The sequence below is a fragment of the Xenopus laevis genome, chromosome 9_10L (genome assembly GCF_017654675.1).
Source record: "Xenopus laevis strain J_2021 chromosome 9_10L, Xenopus_laevis_v10.1, whole genome shotgun sequence".
NCBI classification, from domain to species: Eukaryota; Metazoa; Chordata; class Amphibia; order Anura; family Pipidae; genus Xenopus; species Xenopus laevis.
Window position 1 is genome coordinate 3,120,602 of NC_054387.1, and position 22,041 is coordinate 3,142,642.

At 41.1% G+C, this 22,041-nt stretch overlaps 1 protein-coding gene across 2 annotated transcripts in view; it reads left to right on the forward strand.

Annotated features, from left to right (window-relative positions):
• Positions 1-19,640, forward strand: part of tbx21.L (T-box 21 L homeolog) — a 68,946-nt gene extending 49,306 nt beyond the window's left edge. For both annotated transcript variants that reach the window (XM_041576497.1, XM_018234747.2), the window contains 7 exons: positions 6,346-6,427; positions 9,380-10,666; positions 14,968-15,122; positions 15,429-15,550; positions 17,731-17,877; positions 17,975-18,036; positions 18,798-19,640. In XM_041576497.1, the coding sequence (XP_041432431.1) occupies positions 10,002-10,666; positions 14,968-15,122; positions 15,429-15,550; positions 17,731-17,877; positions 17,975-18,036; positions 18,798-19,305 (1,659 nt within the window). In that variant the 5' untranslated portion in view covers positions 6,346-6,427; positions 9,380-10,001 and the 3' untranslated portion in view covers positions 19,306-19,640. The remainder of the gene's footprint in view (positions 1-6,345; positions 6,428-9,379; positions 10,667-14,967; positions 15,123-15,428; positions 15,551-17,730; positions 17,878-17,974; positions 18,037-18,797) is intronic.
• Positions 19,641-22,041: the final 2,401 nt, after the last annotated feature.

The window sequence follows — 22,041 nt, forward strand, 5'->3', positions numbered from 1 at the left end:
CAGGATCCCTTTAACTAGCAGTTCTCAGTGTTCTCATGTACAGCTTTAATAAACAAGATAAGTGCACTGCTATATATATGGGATGCATGTGAACTTACAAACCATATAGAGTTTCAAGCACAGTGATACCACCGAATGTGGTTTACACTTTACAAATCACAGTACTCTGGCATAGAACAACTGTATAAGCACAGGTAAAGAACCCGGGTTTTTTTTGGGGTTTTTCTGGATCAGCTCACAGCCAGGAAGGTTTCATTTAGACAAATGTTGAACTTGATGACCGTTTGTCTTTTTTCAAACGAAATATACAAATAAGCTTGCTTGCTATTTCTTGTTGTCTAAGCATCAAGGACATCAAATTGTTATATTTTACTGGGGTTTTTTTCTTATAAATAATTGCCTATAAATCCAGCCACAAGGTGGAGAAATACATACAAAACATCAAAAGCAGAAGGCGCACACTCCTTAATTATAAATCGGAAAATACAAAAAATCAAATATATGCGAGGTGCTAATCCTAAAGGAAGCTGCCCATCGGTAGTCTCCAATAAATCATGCATGAAACAAAAAAATAAGGAAAGTACACTCTGTTAAATCAAAAAAAGGAAAATTTATTGCATGCTAGTTACCCCACATGGCAACAGCATGTCGCCCTACGCGTTTCGACCTACAAAGGTCTTCATCAGGGGCACAAAAAATAATAAAAAATATAAAAAAGACAGAAAGAATAATAATTCTTTCTGCCTTTTTTTATTACAAGGTGGAGAATGCAGTGAAAGTTAATAACCTAGAGTAGAGTGCTGCGTGGGTCCATTTTTTGGAACCTGTACCAGCAACCTGAAATCCGCAACCTGCATTCTTACCCGCTACCCGACCCACGAGTACCTTATCCGCAACCCGGACCCGTGACCCACTGACCATCAAGGAACAGGAAGTGCTGTCATTGTAAACCGGAAGTGGCATCATCGGAAGTAGACGTGATAAGAAAAAGTAAAAATTGCTATTGAGAAAATCCGCGGCCCGACCCGTAAACCTGCAGAACCGCCAACCTGCGTCTATACCCGCACCCGGAGCTTCTACCCGCAACCAGCAGGGCACCACGGGTTTTTGCGGGTAACCCGCAGGTACCCGACCCGCTGCAGGACTCTAACCTAGAGAACTGCTAAAATCCTTGGGAAATGGTATTGGGGGCTAGTCCAGGGGTCCTGCAAGCAGCACTTTTACCATTTGTATATGACGTCTCCGTATAAGAGAGGCCTAGCAAACCTAATGCTTAGCAAAGAACAGGACTTGTGCTGACAATATGTTCTGCCTATGTTGTAATTAAGCAATATCTAGGGTGCTATTAGTCATAGGAATCTCAGTGTGGGTGCAATGCTTCACCTCTAAAATCACCAGTCAGTCCACATCTCAGCTCTTATTTAAAGGGCTTGTTTACCTTTGAGTTAAATTTTAGTATAATGTAGAAAGTGAAATTCTGAGACAATTTGCAATTGGTCTTCATTTTTTATTACTTGTGTTTTTCAGTTATTTAGCAGCTCCCCAGTTTGCACTTTCACCAATCTGTTTGCTAGGGTTTAAACTATCCTAGCAACCATGCACTGATTTGAATATGAATAGGAGAGGCCTGAATAGAAAGATAAGTAATAAAAAGTAGCAAAAACTATACATTTGTAGCCTTACAGAGTATTTGGTTTTAGATGGGGTCAGTGACCCCCCTATTTGAAAGCTGGAAAGTGTCCGAAGAAGAAGGCAAATAATCCAAACACTATAAAAAATAAATAATGAAGACCAACTGAAAAGTTGCTTAGAATTGTCCATTCTATAACATACTACAAGTTAATTTATCTACAGTGCCGCTCGTGAATGTTCCCTTTAATGGGATGGTTCACCTTTAAGTTAACTTTTAGTATTTTATAGAATGGCTAATTCTAAACAACTTAAATTGGTCTTCGTTTTTTTTATAGTTTTTGAATTATGTGCCTTCTTCTCTGACTCTTTTCAGATTTCAAGTGGGGGGGGGTCACTGACCCCATCTAAAAACACGAATGCTCTGTAAGGCAACAAATGTATTGTTATTGCTACTTTTTATTCCTCCTCTTTCTATTCAGGCCTCTCCTATTCATATTCCAGTCTCTTATTCAAATTGATGCATGGTTGCTAGGGGGGAATTGCCAGTAACCCTTCGCTAGCAGTAATGATGCTGCCCGCTCTCTCTCTCTTTCTTACTGGGACTTCTAAGAACTGGTCATGTTGCAGCAATCCATCTCGCTCGAAATCCCCTCATCCTTACGCACACCACATCCTGCCAGCGCTTAGCAACCTCGGCAGAGACGAGATTAACATCTCATTTAGGCAACCTATCTTTTCCACAGCAAACCACTACAGCCCTACGTTTTTTTGGCACATCAACGAATCAGTGAAAGAGCACCGGTCAGATGAATTTCTTCATATTCACTAAAATAGCCGAGATTTTGTATCCTTAAAGGGATTCATATGAAAAAAATGTTTTGTTTTTTTCCAAAACACATCAGTTAATAGTGCTGCTCCAGCAGAATTCCGCACTGAAATCCATTTCTCGAAAGAGCAAGCAGATTTTTTTATATTTAATTTTAAATCTGACATGGGGCTAGACATATTGTCAGTTTCCTAGCTGCCCCAAGTCGTGTGACTTGTGCTCTGATAAACTTCTTAACTGCTGTACTACAAGTTAGAGTTATATCAGCCCCTCCCTTTCCTCCCCAGCAGCCTAACAAGAGAACAATGGGAAGGTAACCAGATAGCAGATCCCTAACACAAGATAACAGCTGCCTGGTAGATCATCACTCAATAGTAAAAATCCAGGTCCCACTGCAACATATTAAGTTACATTAAGTAGGAGAAACAACAGGCTGCCAGAAAGCAGTTCCATCCTAAAGTGCTGGCTCTTTCTGAAAGCACATGACCAGGCAAAATGAGCTGAGATGCACCTACACACCAATATTACAACTAAATACACTTGCTGCTTCAGGAATGACATTTTATATTGTACAGTGAATTATTTGCAGTGTAATTTAGAAATAAAAAAAACTACCCCATAAAAATCATGGCAGAATTCCTTTAAGAAAATCATCAAAAAAACCTAATTATGATTCAAGTTACCAAGCCTCCAAAATCCCACCACAAATGAAAACCTTTTCCTCTCATGTGTTTCTTGTGATCTAAATCCTTAGGCCGATTTCCGCGCAACCCACCAATGGTTCAAATGGATGATGAGCATAGACTGGTACATTGTTGTTTGTCGGGATAAGTTGGGCCACCATATCAGTAATCTTTATTAGTACAATATTATTGGTTCAGACTCAAGCCCTTACATTTACTTTAAGCTAAACTCACTAGTAGGGTTGCCACCTGGCTGGTATTCTACCAGCCTGGCCAGTAAAAATCATGTATGATCCCAATGTTATTAATAGGAATAAAGATTAATATATAGGAAGGTCAGTGATCCCAATGTTATTAATAGGGAATAGAGATAATTATATAGGAAGGTCAGTGATCCCAATGTTATTAATAGGGAATAAAGATAAATATATAGGAAGGTCAGTGATCCCAATGTTATTAATAGGGAATAGAGATAATTATATAGGAAGGTCAGTGATCCCAATGTTATTAATAGGGAATAAAGATAAATATATAGGAAGGTCAGTGATCCCAATGTTATTAATAGGGAATAAAGATAAATATATAGGAAGGTCAGTGATCCCAATGTTATTAATAGGGAATAAAGATAATTATATAGGAAGGCCAGTGATCCCAATGTTATTAATAGGGAATAAAGATAAATATATAGGAAGGTCAGTGATCCCAATGTTATTAATAGGGAATAAAGATAAATATATAGGAAGGTCAGTGATCCCAATGTTATTAATAGGGAATAAAGATAAATATATAGGAAGGTCAGTGATCCCAATGTTATTAATAGGGAATAAAGATAAATATATAGGAAGGTCAGTGATCCCAATGTTATTAATAGGGAATAAAGATAAATATATAGGAAGGTCAGTGATCCCAATGTTATTAATAGGGAATAAAGATAAATATATAGGAAGGCCAGTGATCCCAATGTTATTAATAGGGAATAAAGATAAATATATAGGAAGGTCAGTGATCCCAATGTTATTAATAGGGAAAAAAGATAAATATATAGGAAGGCCAGTGATCCCAATGTTATTAATAGGGAATAAAGATAAATATATAGGAAGGTCAGTGATCCCAATGTTATTAATAGGGAATAAAGATAAATATATAGGAAGGTCAGTGATCCCAATGTTATTAATAGGGAAAAAAGATAAATATATAGGAAGGCCAGTGATCCCAATGTTATTAATAGGGAATAAAGATAAATATATAGGAAGGTCAGTGATCCCAATGTTATTAATAGGGAATAAAGATAAATATATAGGAAGGTCAGTGATCCCAATGTTATTAATAGGGAATAAAGATAAATATATAGGAAGGTCAGTGATCCCAATGTTATTAATAGGGAAAAAAGATAAATATATAGGAAGGCCAGTGATCCCAATGTTATTAATAGGGAATAAAGATAAATATATAGGAAGGTCAGTGATCCCAATGTTATTAATAGGGAATAAAGATAAATATATAGAAAGGTCAGTGATCCCAATGTTATTAATAGGGAATAAAGATAAATATATAGGAAGGCCAGTGATCCCAATGTTATTAATAGGGAATAAAGATAAATATATAGGAAGGTCAGTGATCCCAATGTTATTAATAGGGAATAAAGATAAATATATAGGAAGGTCAGTGATCCCAATGTTATTAATAGGGAAAAAAGATAAATATATAGGAAGGCCAGTGATCCCAATGTTATTAATAGGGAATAAAGATAAATATATAGGAAGGCCGGTATTTTTTTTCCAGAAAAGGTGTCAACCCTACTCACTAGTGAAATTTTCGAGAAGGGGCGGGACCAAGAGGAAGACTTCATCAGACCACAGCCACAGTGATGTGCAGTGTTTCAAGGTCTGGCAAAATTGCAAACTGGCAACTTAATAGAAAAGGGGGCCCTCACGATCCGTATGACTCACCTGCTGTGCACCGAGCGGAGCCTTTTAAAATGATTTCATTATTTTGTAAAACAACATGAATCGCACATGCAGACGCTTTTGGTGGCTATCGTGACTTCCTCATTCTCAATACTGCAAACTGGATCTGTCGTACAAACCCACACCAGTAACCCCACTTTGATATCCAAACTCACCAGTCCAGTGGGTCAGATAAGGAGGGTTTTAAAAGGGTGCTCACTAGTTATATGTAGGGTTGCCACCTTTTATATTGTTTTTTTACCGACTGCTGGGGGGCGTGACGTCAAAAGGGGTGGGGCCACGCGAAAGAGACCCGCGGACGCTAGAAGAGGCAAAAAAAAGGTAAGTTGCAGGGGATTGGGGGCAGGCCGAGGGCTCCTTTTGATCATATTACAACCGGATAGGCCGGTAAAATACCGGCCGGGTGGCAACCCTAGTTATATGCGGATCCGGACCCGGACCTACTCCTGACTTTCCTCCTCCTTTTATAGAACCACCCTGCTGATGACATCACAAAAGGGCAGGACGGGTAGGCACGCGCCTATAAAATTGGAAGGCAGAAGTCTAAGGTCGAGGGCGGGGAGAGCAGGCAGAAAAGCCCAACATGAACCCACCCATGATCAGCAAACGGCACAGCAAGCTCAGCCCAAACCCACAGGTCCCATGGGTATCGGTCCAGCCCACACATCTCTAGTGCTCATTGCACTAAGCATGGCTGAAGTAGGGCAACATGTCTAATTAGTGCTGTTAAAGCTAATGACTGAGCAAAGGCTTCTTTTACTCAGGATGGTGACAGTCACAGAGATTTCCTGATGGCACGAGTAGGACAAAAAGTTCTTGTGCCTCAGACTGATCCTCGGGGCAAAGGTTGGAGTCGGAGACCAATGGGCATCTGGATATAACCTGGCATCCTCCAAGGCTGGCGATATATCAAAAGCTGCCATAAAAAAACACAAGACAAGTTAAGAAATTTTCTGGAAGAATGGTCACATACCTCCTGGGCTGCGAGGAATAGTAATGACAGCTGAGGGGTAAAGACACTTTAAGTTAAAATAAATGCACTCATGGAAAAGCTGATGGAAATCAGTGACAGTAAAATGCTCCAAATTGTCTTCTGAGTCTGTGATCTGGTGCATTATTATTTTTATTATTAATAACATGTATTTTTAGAGTGCCAACATATTGCGCAGCGTTGTCTTGAATCTCGAGACAAGAAGGGGCTGATTTACTAACACGTGTAAAAATTGTGCCTCTGCAGGTATCCAAAGCAACCAATCGGAACTTTGCTTTCACTTTCTAATCTGAAGACTATCGACAGATCAGCCCATCCATGGCAACAGGTGAGCCTTTAAGACTTAATGCGTTTCCATCATCATGAAAGTGCACGGATGTCTCTGATGTGTAACTATATAAATATCCATAAAGACACACATTTATTTATCTCTATTTCCTGTAGGTTCTTTTAAGGTGGGGAGATATTGACAGGCACCCATAGATATTTATAGATGAATATACTGACCTTGTATACCTCCGTCTGCTGCTCCTCATGTTACCAGCAGATTCTGGAAGCCGCCGGTAATCGGAGTAGTTATTTCCTGCACATGCCGTAGGACCCACATAACAGCCGGCACTGCCATCATTCTCATAACCCGACCGACAACAGCACACTCTCAGCTGAAACATACACACGGAAAAAGGAATGAAGCACCTTCCACTTTAGCCATATGATTATCTTTTTTATATTCGAGAGGTATCTAACGCTTTTAAATAAGAACTAAAATTTAAGGAAGAAATAGTAAAACAGTAGAGATATTGCACATGTTATGTTTTGCGGTTTAGTGCCGACCCAAGGCAACCACAGCCGCTAGTAGCCCCCATCTTCTTTCCCTGGGCTGCTGTTACTTACATGAGCTTAGGGGCTGACTCACAATATATATGTATATAGTGAATAAAGTACCCCCTTTTGTAAAATATAAGGATATTATAAGTTACCGAGGAGTTTCATGACCATATAAAAGCACGAGGCCGAAGGCCGAGTGTTTTTATACAGGTCATGGAACTCCGAGGTAACTTCTAATATCCTCATATTTTACAACTGGGGGTATTTTATTTATTATAATACACAAATTTCAATGAGTCATGTGACTGAAATGACATCAGAACTCACCGTTTATAACTGATGACATCAGAACTCACCGTTTATAAGGATATCATTTACAAGATATTCATGGCTTTTGTGTATTTTATATATATATATATATATATATATATATATATATATATACACACACATAGTCCTCAAGAAGGAGCACTCGCTGGTCTTACGAATAAACAAAAAAGTTTAATATAGGCACAAAAACTGACGTTTCGGCTGGAACACCAGCCTTTCTCACTTTGACGTCAGTTTTTGTGCCTATATTAAACTTTTTTTACTTATTTGTAAGACCTGTGAGTGCTCCTTCTTGAGGACTATGTAGATACTATTTTTAAAGGATTGCACCCAGGCAGTCAGTTACAGCTTTTTTGAGTGCCGGCATTTCAATAGTATATAGAGAGAGAGATAATATAAATGTCACAACACAAGGCGGATTAGTAATTAATTCCAACTCTCAGGACATGGCAGCTAAAAAACAGTGATGACCCCTAAGCTTAGGTTCATGATGCCTTAGACCACACTGAGCATGTGCAGAGTCACTGACACCTCAACAAAATCCGAGCTGGTGACCCCTTCCGCCTGTGAACAGCTTTGAAGGCCTGAATCAGAGATTGTGAAAGTGTAGGCTGCCCATAAAAATGGCACATACCCAACTGCACAAAAACAAAGCCATTTCCAGCCTCTACGGGCATTTCTAAGCCGCTACAGCCACAAGCTATATACAGTATACTACATAATCAATCCCTATTGCATGGGAGCCTCAACAAGACATGCAATCCTGGTAGACCTCCTGTATAAAAGGGGTGCCACAAACAACCCCAGAAAGCTAGTGTATGCACCCAGATGAGCACCAGCTAAATGAAAAGCATCTCCAGCCCCTAGGAAAAACCTACTCACAGTTTCCTGTTTTGTGCTTCTAATAGTATCGCATATGATGGCACATGGCCAGGACTATTAATAAATAATGAATAATGTGATAATAATTGAATAAACCCTCCGCCCACCTCCATGAAATATTGATTTTCTGGGCCCCTGATATGATTGATCACTGTTACACTTTAATTCCCTAATGACCAGGGTTGAACCCACCAAAGTGCGAGCTAAACATGGTGAAGCAGAGGTGGTGGGTGTACCATTAGAAGTGCACCCCCGTTCAGTCTTTGGCTGGCTTACTCAAGTAAGGCATTGCTTAAAGGGATTCTGTCATGATTTTAATGATGTTTTTATTTCTAAATGACACTGTTTACACTGCAAATAATTCACTGTACAATATAAAATGTCATTCCTGAACCAACAAGTGTATTTAGTTGTAATATTGGTGTGTAGGTGCATCTCAGGTCATTTTGCCTGGTCATGTGATTTCAGAAAGAGCCAGCACTTTAGGATGGAACTGCTTTCTGGCAGGCTGTTGTTTCTCCTACTCAATGTAACTGAATGTGTCTCAGTGGGACCTGGATTTTACTATTGAGTGCTGTTCTTAGATCTACCAGGCAGCTGTTATCTTGTGTTAGGGAGCTGCTATCTGGTTACTTTCCCATTGTTCTTTTGTTTGGCTGCTGGGGGGGAAAGGGAAGGGGTGAAATCACTCCAATTTGCAGTACAACAGTAAAGAGTGATTGAAGTTTATCAGAGCACAAGTCACATGACTTGGGGCAGCTGGGAAATTGACAATATGTCTAGCCCCATGTCAGATTTCAAAATTAAATGTAAAAAAATCTGTTTGCTCTTTTGAGAAATGGATTTCAGTGCAGAATTCTGCTGGAGCAGCACTATTAACTGATGTGTTTTGAAAAGAAAATTCCATGACAGTATCCCGTTAGGTTGCCCTTTAACCTCAATCTGCAATAAACCCCAGCACTTGAAAAGGGGACTAACTCTGAATGTGGGCATGGAGTGGGTACAAAACAGTGGAGCGTAGGGGGATCCAGTAGCTGATCTATAGGCTGAATGTACAACAGCTCAACGCAGGGGCTGAAACCCTTGAGAGTGTAAGTAACTAATGCTGGGTGCCTGGCTGCTAATTTATACATAAGGATTAAATAATTCTCTGTTTATTATGGTCCAGTCTATAGCAAATCTGTCTGTGCCACTTTGAATTATATTTGTTTTTTCCTTTTATTCTCTGAATGCATTAAAGGAGTAGAAAGAAAAGAGCGCATGTAAGAGTGAGTCACCGTGGTTTCTACCTTCAAGATTCTCTCGCTTGTCACTGTGGGCAGCACCGAGGGGGTGAAAAGATCCAATCAGAGGCGACAAAGTTCTCATATTCTACAGGGACTCTGAGTGACAGTCATTGGGGACGGGCAGGCTAAGCGAGTGAGCCACGCAGAAATAGAGACCTCATACAGGAACGGGACTGAAATAGAGAGAGGCTGAGTGGCAGGAGTAGAGTTATAGGGTCACTGATAGGGTCACAAATAAGGTAGTAGGGGCTAAAGGGAAAGCCGTCGGATACCAAGTAAGAAAGTTTTAGTAACTAGAGTAGCATAGGAGTAAGGGGCAGAACAAGACACAGACAAGGTATCAAGGTGCGGAGCATAAAGTGAGCGGGTATAGTGTGACGGAGCAGGGACAGCTGAATGAAAGGTGGGCACAAAGACTGAGTGACAAGTGCCACAGTGATGGGGAGAAAGTGACAGGTGCAGAGAGGAGGAGGAGGGGTTGATTCCAACCCCCCCCAAAACACACGTGACCCCAAGTGACACCCACCTTGCGTAGCACTGAGAGTTCCAGCCGAGCAATAGCTCTGGGTTTGTTTCATGGGTGCAGCGGAGTGCTACCTGCAGAGCAGTTTGAGAATGCACCGAGGAACTCGCCCGCCTACAGTGGCCCCCATGGAAAGTGCAGGGGAGCTGCGGAACGCATTAAGGCTGCCCAGCGCAGTCAGGCTGCAGATTGCAGACATGCAGAGCATCCTCAAGATGCAGAGCAAAATGGCAATGCAGAACACAAAGGATGTGCAGAGCGCAGTGGAGCTGCATGGCGGAACAGAAACACAAAACAGAGCAGATTTGCATCGTCCCATTAGTAAGAACAACACCGCGGAGATGCACAATGGGGCAATGCAGAGCAGAGAAGAGTTGCAGAGCAGAGCAGATGGGGAGAGCCTGCCTACAGAACCCCACAAGTACTGCCAGTCCAACTCAGGAGAGGACAACCTGAACCCCACTTTCCCATTCCCCCCCAGGATCCGCCTCTTGCCCACCAGCAGCTGCTCCTACAACCAGGAATACCCACCAGAAGGGGCAGAACCCGTTAATTACTCTTACCCATCGTCCCTACAGCAGATACTGCCCACCACTAACCCCAGTAGTGCCCCCGAGTGTCAGCGATCAGGCAAAATCCAGATCACCCTCACTAACTACTCGCTATGGGACAAGTTTCACAAGCACCAGACCGAAATGATCATCACCAAGCAGGGGAGGTAAGTGATACGTGCAACACACAACTACACTGACACACAATTACACACAGTACATTTACCTTAACAACAAGACCCTTCTGCCCTTATTACCCCACACAGTCCAGTTGTTGTCCCCTTGTAATGTGCGGCACGTACACACAAATATACACACAACTTTGTAGTGCGACACATCAAACCGATAATGCAAATTTTCACAATGTCGCACAGAAAGGCAGAACTACACAGCTGCAAATTACATTGACTCACACAAATCCATTACTACACACACACACACTATTTATATATATATTTATTCATTAAATTAAAAATGATACCTTACTTTATCCTGTTCCCCTATTTCATTATATTTATTATATAATTCCACAATAACTTGTTACTAATATTACCATCTCAATTTCTTATTATTGTATATTTTTTCGTCATTCACTACTAATATTCAGCATTTGTTTAAATAATAATTACACACGGGGAACACAGAGTGAAAACAGAAGATAACTCCGCAGCTGTATAGGATTTATTAGGAACAAAATGATCAATTTTAACCCTTAGATATGTATTCCCCATAGCAGGGAATCAACTGTTTTAAAGAAATTGTATCCTTACTAAGTGTTGTCGAAATGACTTGCCTGACGCAAAGTTTTTCTTTTCTTAATTCCAATCAGACGAACGTCAAGCCACAATATATTCATTTCCTATCGCTTAGATGATTTTCAGCCTTCGTTTCATTTTCCAATTTCTAATTTTAGAAATTCTGGTACATTCCCTTTGCTGAATAAAACCGATTTGATTTGGCATTTGTAACTTTCATGAAGAAACCCTTGCTGTGGATTTGTATTCTGCAACACTAAGATCAGGAGACAAAAACCAAAGTGGACGGCAGACTGGGTTACAATCAGACAAAAAGTAGACTAAAAGGAAGCGATAAAATTAATAGTGACACAGCAATATATATATATATATACACACACGCACACACAGTGACACTACATGGGGACACACAGTATGCTGCTGCCGTAACGGCATTAATATAGAATAAAGAGATTAAATCACAAACTGCCATATAAACACCATTACATCTATGAATGAATCAGCATCTAACCTATACCAAAATGCTATCAGCAGTATCGAGTATAACAATTAGGTTTTTCATTTTATTCTATAATAAAAAAAAAAAACACACAGGTTTCACACTTACCCTGTAGCACAACTCCGACGGCAGGGCTGAAATTAGAGAAGAAGGGGACCATAGATTATGCAGGAAGACTCAGGCCCCAAAATAAAAACAAAAATCATAAATCAGGGATGTCTGACCTTTGCCCCCCCCCCTCTTTCTGTTGTTGAACTACAGCTCCCTAAGTTCAGGTGCTGGGAGTTTTAGCTCAACAAGATTATGTTTATTGTCTATTTTTTAAAGCTTCACTGATAAGAGGTCCCATTACCCACCAATGCACACAATATATATATTATATTCTTCATGCTGAGCCAGGGCCTATTTTGAATGCCAGTCTGGACCTGCCTATAGTTAGATAAACCAATCTATCTGTATCTTTATCTATCACTCTCTATCATCTGTCTTTCTCTCTCTATCACCTATCGATCTCTATCATCTATCTCTATAACTATCTCTCTCATCATATACTGTATCTATATCAATCTAGCTCTTGCTATTATCTATCTATATATACATCTATATCTCTATCATTCCTCTATATCTCTATCTCTCCCTGGTGCTTTCTCTATGATCTATATCTATCTACCATCTGTCTATAGCTATATAACTATGAATATCTCTCTCTATCGTCCATCTATATCTCTATCTATTGCTCTATTATCTATAACTCTCTATTTATATCTCTGTTATCTATCTATATTGCTCTCTATATCTTTCTCTCTATCATCTGTCTATAGCTATATATATCTGTCAATATCTCTCTCTATCATTCATCTATATCTCTCTATCTATATCTCTATTATTTATCGATATTGCTCTATCATCTATAACTATCTCTCTCTCTGTCAATATGTCTCTCTATCATCCATCTATATCTCTATCTATCTCTATCATCTGTCTGTCATCTATCTATCTATCATCTGTCAATCATCAAACTATATAAAATGATACAAAGCCCAGCATTATCGGCAGTCAAAAGTCTTGAACTTGTAACAAACTAGTTAAAAGCCAGTGACTTTACTTGGGTTGGGATTGTTTATAATCATCTGAGAGTGTACGAGAAACGAAACCTCTGTATGTGCTTTATTGGGTGTGAGTTTATTCAGCAGCATTACTTTATATTGTTACTTATTGAATGGAATTTCGTAATTAGAATCAGTACCAGCAGGACTTTTAATTACATTACTAAATAACAGATATTTTTGGGATAAGCTCCGATCCCTCATCATACAAATATATACAGAGTCAGTGTGTGCTCCGATTTATAAGCTAGAACATAACCAAGAAGCTCTTGAAGTATCAAACCTACTGATCTGTAAGAAAAAGAACAGAACTACACGGGGGTCAAATTCTTTGCCTAAACTGACATTCCAAAAGCGGTGGCTTACAAGCTTTGAAAAGAAAGCAAAAAGCAGAACAAGAATTATTTCTCATTTGCATATGAGGGTGGCTTTGTTAATGCAGTTCTGCTCAAAGCACAAAATAATTCCTAAAACAAAATTAGAGCATAAAAAATATATATATATATAAGATATAGATCTTTTTATATACATGTTTATGATAGAAGTGTAACATCAACCATAATAGTGGTGATCGTCAGCAGTATGGGCTAATGAAAGCATCTGCTGTAGGACTGTTTAAGGCTTTTGCTTTTGTAGTGAGCTTGATGTGCAATCGCTGTAGTGCTATGTGCCAGAACCTTGCTTTTCAGGAGGTATTTTTTGAGCATCCTGACACCTTGTGTTTATATTTGCAGTATATTTGCTACTTATTGCTCTTAATCTCAGCCTCAATGTGGTTGGCAGGCCTTTATGCTCAGCAGCAATGCTGTACTGGTGGGAAGTTCTGGCTGCCACCCAGAGAAGCCATGTTTGACTAATGGGAACTTCTCACTTGCACCCAGATAAGCCATGCTGTACTGATGGGATCTTCTGGCTGCCACCCAGAGAAGCCATGTTGTACTGATGGGATCTTCTGGCTGCCACCCAGAGAAGCCATGCTGTACTGATGGGAACTTCTCACTGGCACCCAGAGAAGCCATGCTGTACTGATGGGATCTTCTGGTTGCCACCCAGAGAAGCCATGTTGTACTGATGGGAACTTTTCACTGTCACCCGAGACGCTATGCTGTACTGTATTGATGGGATCTTCTGACTGGCACCCAGAGAAGCCATGTTGTACTGATGGGATCTTCTGATTGCCACCCAGAGAAGCCATGTTGTACTGATGGGATCTTCTGGCTGCCACCCAGAGAAGCCATGTTGTACTGACGGGAACTTCTGATTGCCACCCAGAGAAGCCATGTTGTACTGACGGGAACTTCTGATTGCCACCCAGAGAAGCCATGTTGTACTGACGGGAACTTCTGATTGCCACCCAGAGAAGCCATGTTGTACTGATGGGATCTTCTGATTGCCACCCAGAGAAGCCATGTTGTACTGATGGGATCTTCTGATTGCCACCCAGAGAAGCCATGTTGTACTGATGGGATCTTCTGGCTGCCACCCACAGAAAATCTACTTTTTGCCTTTTAAACCTAGTACAAAGATTGATTGGAAAGATCTGTTATCCCAAAAACTCCAGGTCCCGAGCATTCTGGATAACAGGTCCCATACCTCTATTATAAGTCTAAGCAACTCTGCCTCAGTCATTTGAAAGACATTTGCTATGTAATTGCTATGGAAAGGTACATACAAGATGTTGCATGTGCCCGACTGATATCTGTATCCTCCACTGAAATACTGTATCTTATGAAGATGAGATGATGATGTCTTTATAAAAAAAAAAGCCTGCGGTTTAGACCCACCCGCTCGACAACGCATTGTGGACAATGCTGGAGCTCTGCTTTGTGTCTATATATGGTCACAGCATGTCTCCCTCTGTTTTAATATGTCTGCGGATATAGTCTATACGTATATTATTAGAATAAAAGGTCTTTTTTATTCTATGCATGTGTGTATATATATATTTAACCCTTTATATATATATATATATATATATATATTTTATATATATACATCTATATAAAAAAGTGCATTTTACAAGATGCCAGTTCATACTGGATATACACACAAAGTTCTATTTTACCATTACATAATCCTTACAACGCTATATTTATTTTGAATTTCAGACGTATGTTTCCGTTCCTTTCTTTCCGCGTGATGGGCCTCGACCCCGTAGCTCAATACAATCTGCACGTTGATGTGGTGTTGGCCGATCAGAATCACTGGAGATACCAGGGAGGAAAATGGATCCAGTGTGGGAAAGCGGAGGGCAACATGCCAGGTAGAAACTGGGTAATGACATAGAGTGACCATTGCGTTAGTAAACGTGGGGGAATCATTAAAAAGGGGGCAGAAATGCGGCGACCACAGAGCCGACCATTAATCCTCTACATATGGGTGTAGTGATGTCATCAAATCAAAGGCATCACTTAAAAAGGGAGAATGGAGTAGCCACAGGTTGGAATGGAAGCACTTTCAATAACCTGCACCCTGTGATATTAATATGTTCCATTAGGGCAGGTACCATGTATCAGTACCATACACTACATGTTGCAATAACCTCACACACTTACCTCTGCCTAACCAGGTAACCGGAGCTACCAACACCCCGACTCCCCAAACACAGGCGCCCACTGGATGCGACAGGAGGTGACCTTCAGCAAACTCAAGCTCACCAACAACAAGGGGGCGTCCAATAACGTGTCACAGGTACCCAAGTGCGTGCATTGATGTGAGGCAGGTACCTGCAGGGTGTGTCATTTGGGCCAGCTTATATAAAGTGTCTCCTCTCAAATTAGTGCGGAAAACAGCATAAAAAAGTCAAATATGCAGAATAAAAATGACCACAAAGTAAACAATTGGGTCAATACTGAGTGTTCAACATCTCAGCAAACCCATTCTGTATGGACCCAGCTATACTCATGGGATCATTATTGTGCTGGAACAGGAAAGGGCCTTCCTTAAAGGATCAGTAACACCAAAAAAATAAGTATTTTAAAGTAATGAAAATATCATGTAGTGTTGCTCTGCACTGTTAAACGGATCTGTTTGCTTTAGAAACACTACTATAGTTCATATAAACAAGCTGCTGAGTAGCAATGGCGGAAATTGAAAAACGGCTATATGGTACAGGTTAAATAGTGGATAACAGATAACACCATTATGTTCTGCAGAGCTTATCTGCTATCTACTGTGTAACCTGAGCCTTTTCTCCTTTGAATGGCTGCCCCCGTGGCTACACAGCAGCTTATTTATATAAACTATAGTAGTACTTATCTAACTACTGTGTATCCTGTGCTTGAATGGCTGCCCCCATGGCTACACAGCAGCTTGTTTCTATAAACTATAGTAGTACTTATCTGTTATCTATGGTGTATCCTGTGCTTGAAGGGCTGCCCCCATGGCTACACAGCAGCTTGTTTATATAAACTATAGTAGTACTTATCTGTTATCTACTGTGTATCCTGTGCTTGAATGGCTGCCCCCATGGCTACACAGCAGCTTGTTTATATAAACTATAGTAGTACTTATCTGTTATCTACTGTGTATCCTGTGCTTGAATGGCTGCCCCCATGGCTACACAGCAGCTTGTTTATATAAACTATAGTAGTACTTATCTGTTATCTACTGTGTATCCTGTGCTTGAATGGCTGTCCCCATGGCTACACAGCAGCTTGTTTATATAAACTATAGTAGTACTTATCTGTTATCTACTGTGTATACTGTGCTTGAATGGCTGCCCCCATGGCTACACAGCAGCTTGTTTATATAAACTATAGTAGTACTTATCTGTTATCTACTGTGTATCCTGTGCTTGAATGGCTGCCCCCATGGCTACACAGCAGCTTGTTTATATAAACTATAGTAGTGTTTCTGAAGCAAACAAACCAGTTTTACTAGTGCAGGGCAACACTGCATTATATTTTTATTACTTTAAAACTATTTCATTTTTTGATGTTACTGTTCCTTGGTCAGAAAATATCATTGTGGCAAATAGTGGCTAGTGATTATTGGTCTGGGCTTTAGGCAACCAATTGTCCCCAAATGTAGGTCGCAGGTGAGGGGCAGGGTCGATTCTACGACACATATTTGCTCCCCAAACTCTCTACGTGCGGTTCCAACACCACTAACAAGAGGGAAGCGACTGTTTAGATACTTGTTTTTGCCTTCGATGATGTCAGAGAAGGGGCAGGTCAGGTGCAGATAAATAGAGTGAGTTAGGGTCGGGTTAGAAATGATTAGTTTTAAATAACCAATTCCAGTAATAAGATGGGGGTGCCTGGACACTTTTGCTACCATAGTGCACCCTAAATATAGTGTATGGATAAGTCTCATTGAATAAAATACATGCTATCGCATTGTGCAGTTACCCTTGGCAACAAATGAGCAATAAGTAATTGATTATAAATATATATTATATGGATTGAATGGGTTTCTCTCATTACCATAATCTGCCACGTTATAGACACAAGGAATTAGGAGCAGTGGGAGGTTGTAGGACAGAAACCTAAAGAACCAGCTCTTCTAACATTTACTTAAATCATTATCCGTAAATCCACTCTCCAGAGAGCTGAAATAGTTCTAATTTTTAAAAAAATGATTTCCTTTTTCTGTAATAATGTACTTGACGGTAACTAAGATGCATGAATCCACATTAGTGGCAAAACAATCCTATTGGCTTTATTTAAGGTTTGAATGAGACTTAAGAAGGAGATCCAAATGAACAGGAAGATTCCTGCATCCGCAAAGGATTCAGTTCTGCGTTGGTTCTGATTTCAGTTCACATGGTTCTGATTGTCAGCACTGTGCCAGACACCTAAATTAGGCTCTTAAATAATGAGGCACGAGGGAGGGTTGTTTATTGACTTTTGTCCTGTGTTCCACCCCAGATGGTGGTCCTTCAGTCCCTGCACAAGTACCAGCCACGGTTTCATGTGACGTGCGTAGAGGACCCTGGGGGTCCAGAAAGCCAAAGTCACTCGTTTATCTTCCCGGAAACCCAGTTTATTGCTGTAACAGCCTATCAAAATGCAGATGTGAGTACGGAGAGTTAAATAAGCACTGTATTTACAGTATAATGTCATGTGAATTGATGACTATAGACTATATGTGATTGGTGTATCTTCCATACAGATCACGCAGTTGAAGATCGATCATAATCCATTCGCCAAAGGATTTCGAGATCACTGTGACCTGTAAGTGTCCATGGAATGGTATGGGCTGGTGGTTAGGCACAAGGCAATAATCAGGGGGTATATGAAATTATGAATAGAGGAGAGACCCATAACAGCACAATCACTTCTATATTAGAAAGAGAGGGAAAGCCTTGTGCACATGAATCAGGGGCGTAACTATAGAGGAAGCAGACCCTGCGGCTGCAGGGGGCTCAGGAGGTATAGGGGCCCCATGAGGCCCTAATTCATATACAATTTCAATAAATATTGGAGAAACAAGTCAACCTCTAAACATTTTGGGGGCCTGAAAAATAATTTGCTGTGGGGCCCAGTAATATCTAGTTACGCCACTGACATGAATATATAAGAAAGGTAAATGAGCAGTTATATGAATCACAACTACAGATGCACCAAAGACATCATTTGGAGTTCAAGTGTTCAGACTCAGTTTGGCTCAATCCTTGAACTGAATCCTGGATGGGAAACGTCCCTGATCTAAATAAGAGAGTTTAGGATTGAATAGAATTGAAAGAATGAGAGTCGCCTCTGCCGACCTTGGGAAAGTTGAGGGTCATAAGAAAACCCTTATTGCACGGCAGTTTTAATAAATGGGAGGCCTATGCCAGGGCCCACCTTTTGAAAGCACCTCCATAAAAACTGACAAGATCTCACGGCTGCAAAATAAATCTGTTACTGGCCATTCAGTGTATTTGGCCATTAATAGTCACACAGGGAAGCACAACATAATTGTGGGCTCATTGCTGAACTTCTTCTTTCTGCAGGATGTGCATTACACCTAGTGGTGAGCGTGTGACCCCATCTTCACCCATCCGTTATTCAAACTTCCTGCAAGAACCTTTGCCTTCTGGCCGCCTGTATTCTGTGGAACAAAAAGAGCCCCCATCATGGTACCTTTCATCACAGAACATTGCTCCGCAGCTTGAGTATGCCTCCTATGAGCCTGCAGGCAAGATGGCAGCGCCATATGCCATGAAATGTTACCCTCAGCCATCGCCCTTGAGTTATTATCCTGAGCACACACTGGCATCAGCATGGGCTGGGCCTGCTCAGTATCACCCCAAACCCAGTCCTGCACCTCTAGGCTGGCTCCGCCCACTGTTGGAGGTGCAAAAGAAGGAGGAAGAATCTTGTTTTTGGGGAGATCCCACAACTTATACTGGATATGAAGACAGCAAACGAAGGAGATTATCACCCTATAGCTCTGATGGTTCTCCACAAATGACTGAAAGGGACATAGATATGGCTTATTGCAGTTTCTACGGCCAATGACCCAACTGGGTGTCTCAGTGACAAAAGCTAAGAGAGCCTTGCACTGCCCAAAGGCATCGAGCAGGAAGGGCACTGGTGCTAGTTGAACTGCTGTGGGACCACTGATATTTTATGCCTAAAACCACTGCTTGGTATGAAACAGTGACTCCCGAGACTGCAAGAGACTGCCAAAGAATCAAGGAGAAAGCAGACAGTGAGATCTCAGGGAAAGGCCACTGCTGCTAAACCAGGGAGAGGTACTGCCTCTGATCCACAGGACTCCAAACCTGTCCCTGTAAATAGAATAGCTATCTGTGCCTTAAGAAAACGCATTAATAAAACCTTCATCAAATCAAGTGCTGCTTTATGTACAGCTCATTTTACTGCCTTGTGAACAGTTTCCAAACGTATTCCGGCTTCTCAAGGTTCTTCCTTCTGGTCTGTGTTCTTCTCCTTTATATAATGATCCAACAAAGCGCTGAGCTTGACAGAGTGCTGTGTAAGTATTGAAGAGGTGGGTGATACAATCAGTGACCATCCTCCCAGTACCTGCCCCTGCAGAACCTCTAAGCTTGGCAGTCGGGAATAGTTTATCATTCCCTGTCGACTGAGAAGTCTGTTCTCAACGCAGGCACCTGAGGTAGGAGAGTAAATAGAGAAGTGAGAAAGGGTTTCTTTTCTAAACAAGAAAGATATCATATGTCAGCTGGATTTTGATATTTAGTCAAAAGCTGCACATGGGGCAGGCTCCGAACACACTGCAACATTCCCTTCACCTACACTTTATGGCTCACTATCAGGAAGGTTTGGCCCATAAAGAGAGGCAACATAGCACTTAGATGGGAATTGGATAAGGGTTTTCTCACAACCTGTAAAGTGAGAGCAAGACCAGTGAGACATTTATGACTTATGAGATCCAGTTCCTTTATCTCCACAGCCCTCTCTGTAAGCCTCAGCACACCCTACTTACACCTCCCCTATGTAGTACCTGGATGGGGAAATGCTTCATGTGAATGTCATGTTTCAGGAGTCTGTGCCTCAAATGTAACAAGTCTTCATCCCCCGCTGCACTGCGCTGAAACAGCCACCATTTTGCAATCCTGTAGCACAGTGCGCAACTGGCTGCATAGAAGCTGCTCCAGTGGGTTCTCCTGAGGGGTCCTAGTTCGCGAGATTTCCATTATTGACAGACTACTAATAAATGCATAAGAGGATCCGTATGTGTTTTATGAATATCTGAATACTGGTTGGAGGTATTGGTTAGAGGTAAGGTTTGGAGGTATTGGTTGGATATACTCAGATTGGTGGGATTGTTTGGAGTTAAGGGTTGGTGGTATTAGTTGGAGGTAAGGATTGGAGGTAAGGAATAGGATGGAGGGCAAGTGTTGGAGGTATTGTTAAGAGGCAAGGGTTGGAGCTATTGTTTGGAGGCAAGGGTTGGAAGTAAGGATTGGAGGCAAGGGTATTGGTTGGATGTAAGGCTTGGATTATTGTTTGGAGGTAAGGATGGAGGGCAAGGGTATTGGTTGAAGGTAAGGATTGGAGGTATTGTTTGGAGGCAAGGGTTTGAGGTATTGTTTGGAGGCAAGGGTTGGAAGTAAGGATTGGAGGCAAGGGTATTGGTTGGATGTAAGGCTTGGAGGTATTGTTTGGAGGTAAGGATGGAGGCAAGGATTTAGATGCCTTGGTTAGAGATAATGGTTTGGAGGTGTTGCTTGGAGGCAACGGGTTGGAGGTGTTGCTTGGAGACAAGGGTTTGCAGGCGTTGGTTAGAGACAAGGGGTTGGAGGTATTTATTGGAGGCAAGGGGTTGGAAGTGTTGGTTGGAGACAAGGGTTTGCAGGCGTTGGTTAGAGGTATTGGTTAGAGGCAAGGGTTTGGAGGAACTATAGAAAGAGAAGGCAAACAAGTTCTACAGAGAGATGAGTATAATTTACTGAGTGGAGATGTGATTTGTTAACATAAATACCAACTAGGCAGCAACTTTCAGTTTATATAAGCACGGTAAGAACCAGAGCCCACCATAGACCCTCTGTCTATTATATTCTCTCCTACTTTTGTTCCCCACACGTTTCTGCTCTTCCCTAAGCTCTCCTGTGTCTGTATAAGATTAGCAAGAACAGAACCGCAAAGGAACCGGGTCTACTTGACAACTGTTTGGATCTCCAGCCTTTTAATCTCCCCGATCCCCACAAAGCTCCTTTGTCTGATCTTCTTAATAATTGTCTTTAGAAGAACCTATAGAGAAAGGGGACAACAGGGCCACAGGAGTAATATTTGCAGGTCAAATGGTGGCTGCCAACTGGACAACCTAAAAAATCATTTCTATAGAGGAAGAAGAATTAAATAACGATCCAGGAACCACCAACATTCCATACCAGCTTATCACACAAGTTGTGCAAGTATCAAACCAAGGCTCCTAGTGGTATCCATAGGGGGCAGAAGAAAGAAAATCATTCAAAACGTATCAAAAAGGAGTTGCTAAGAATTTGCTAAAAAGTTAACTTAGAGGTCAACCTCCCCTTTAAAAAAAAATAGTTTCGGGTAAAGATAATGATACATTGATAAAGAAAATGTAAATGTTATGGGATAAAAATATCCTTTCAGATATGCCAGTGGTTCTATTAAAGGGTTCACAGAGTGCAGATACATGTGAGCTGGTGAGTGGGGGGAACAAACCACACTGGGTGGGGAGACGGGGGGAGACAGGGCAGCAGGGATGATTCACACACTGTATAAGGGAGGTGAGAAGATCAG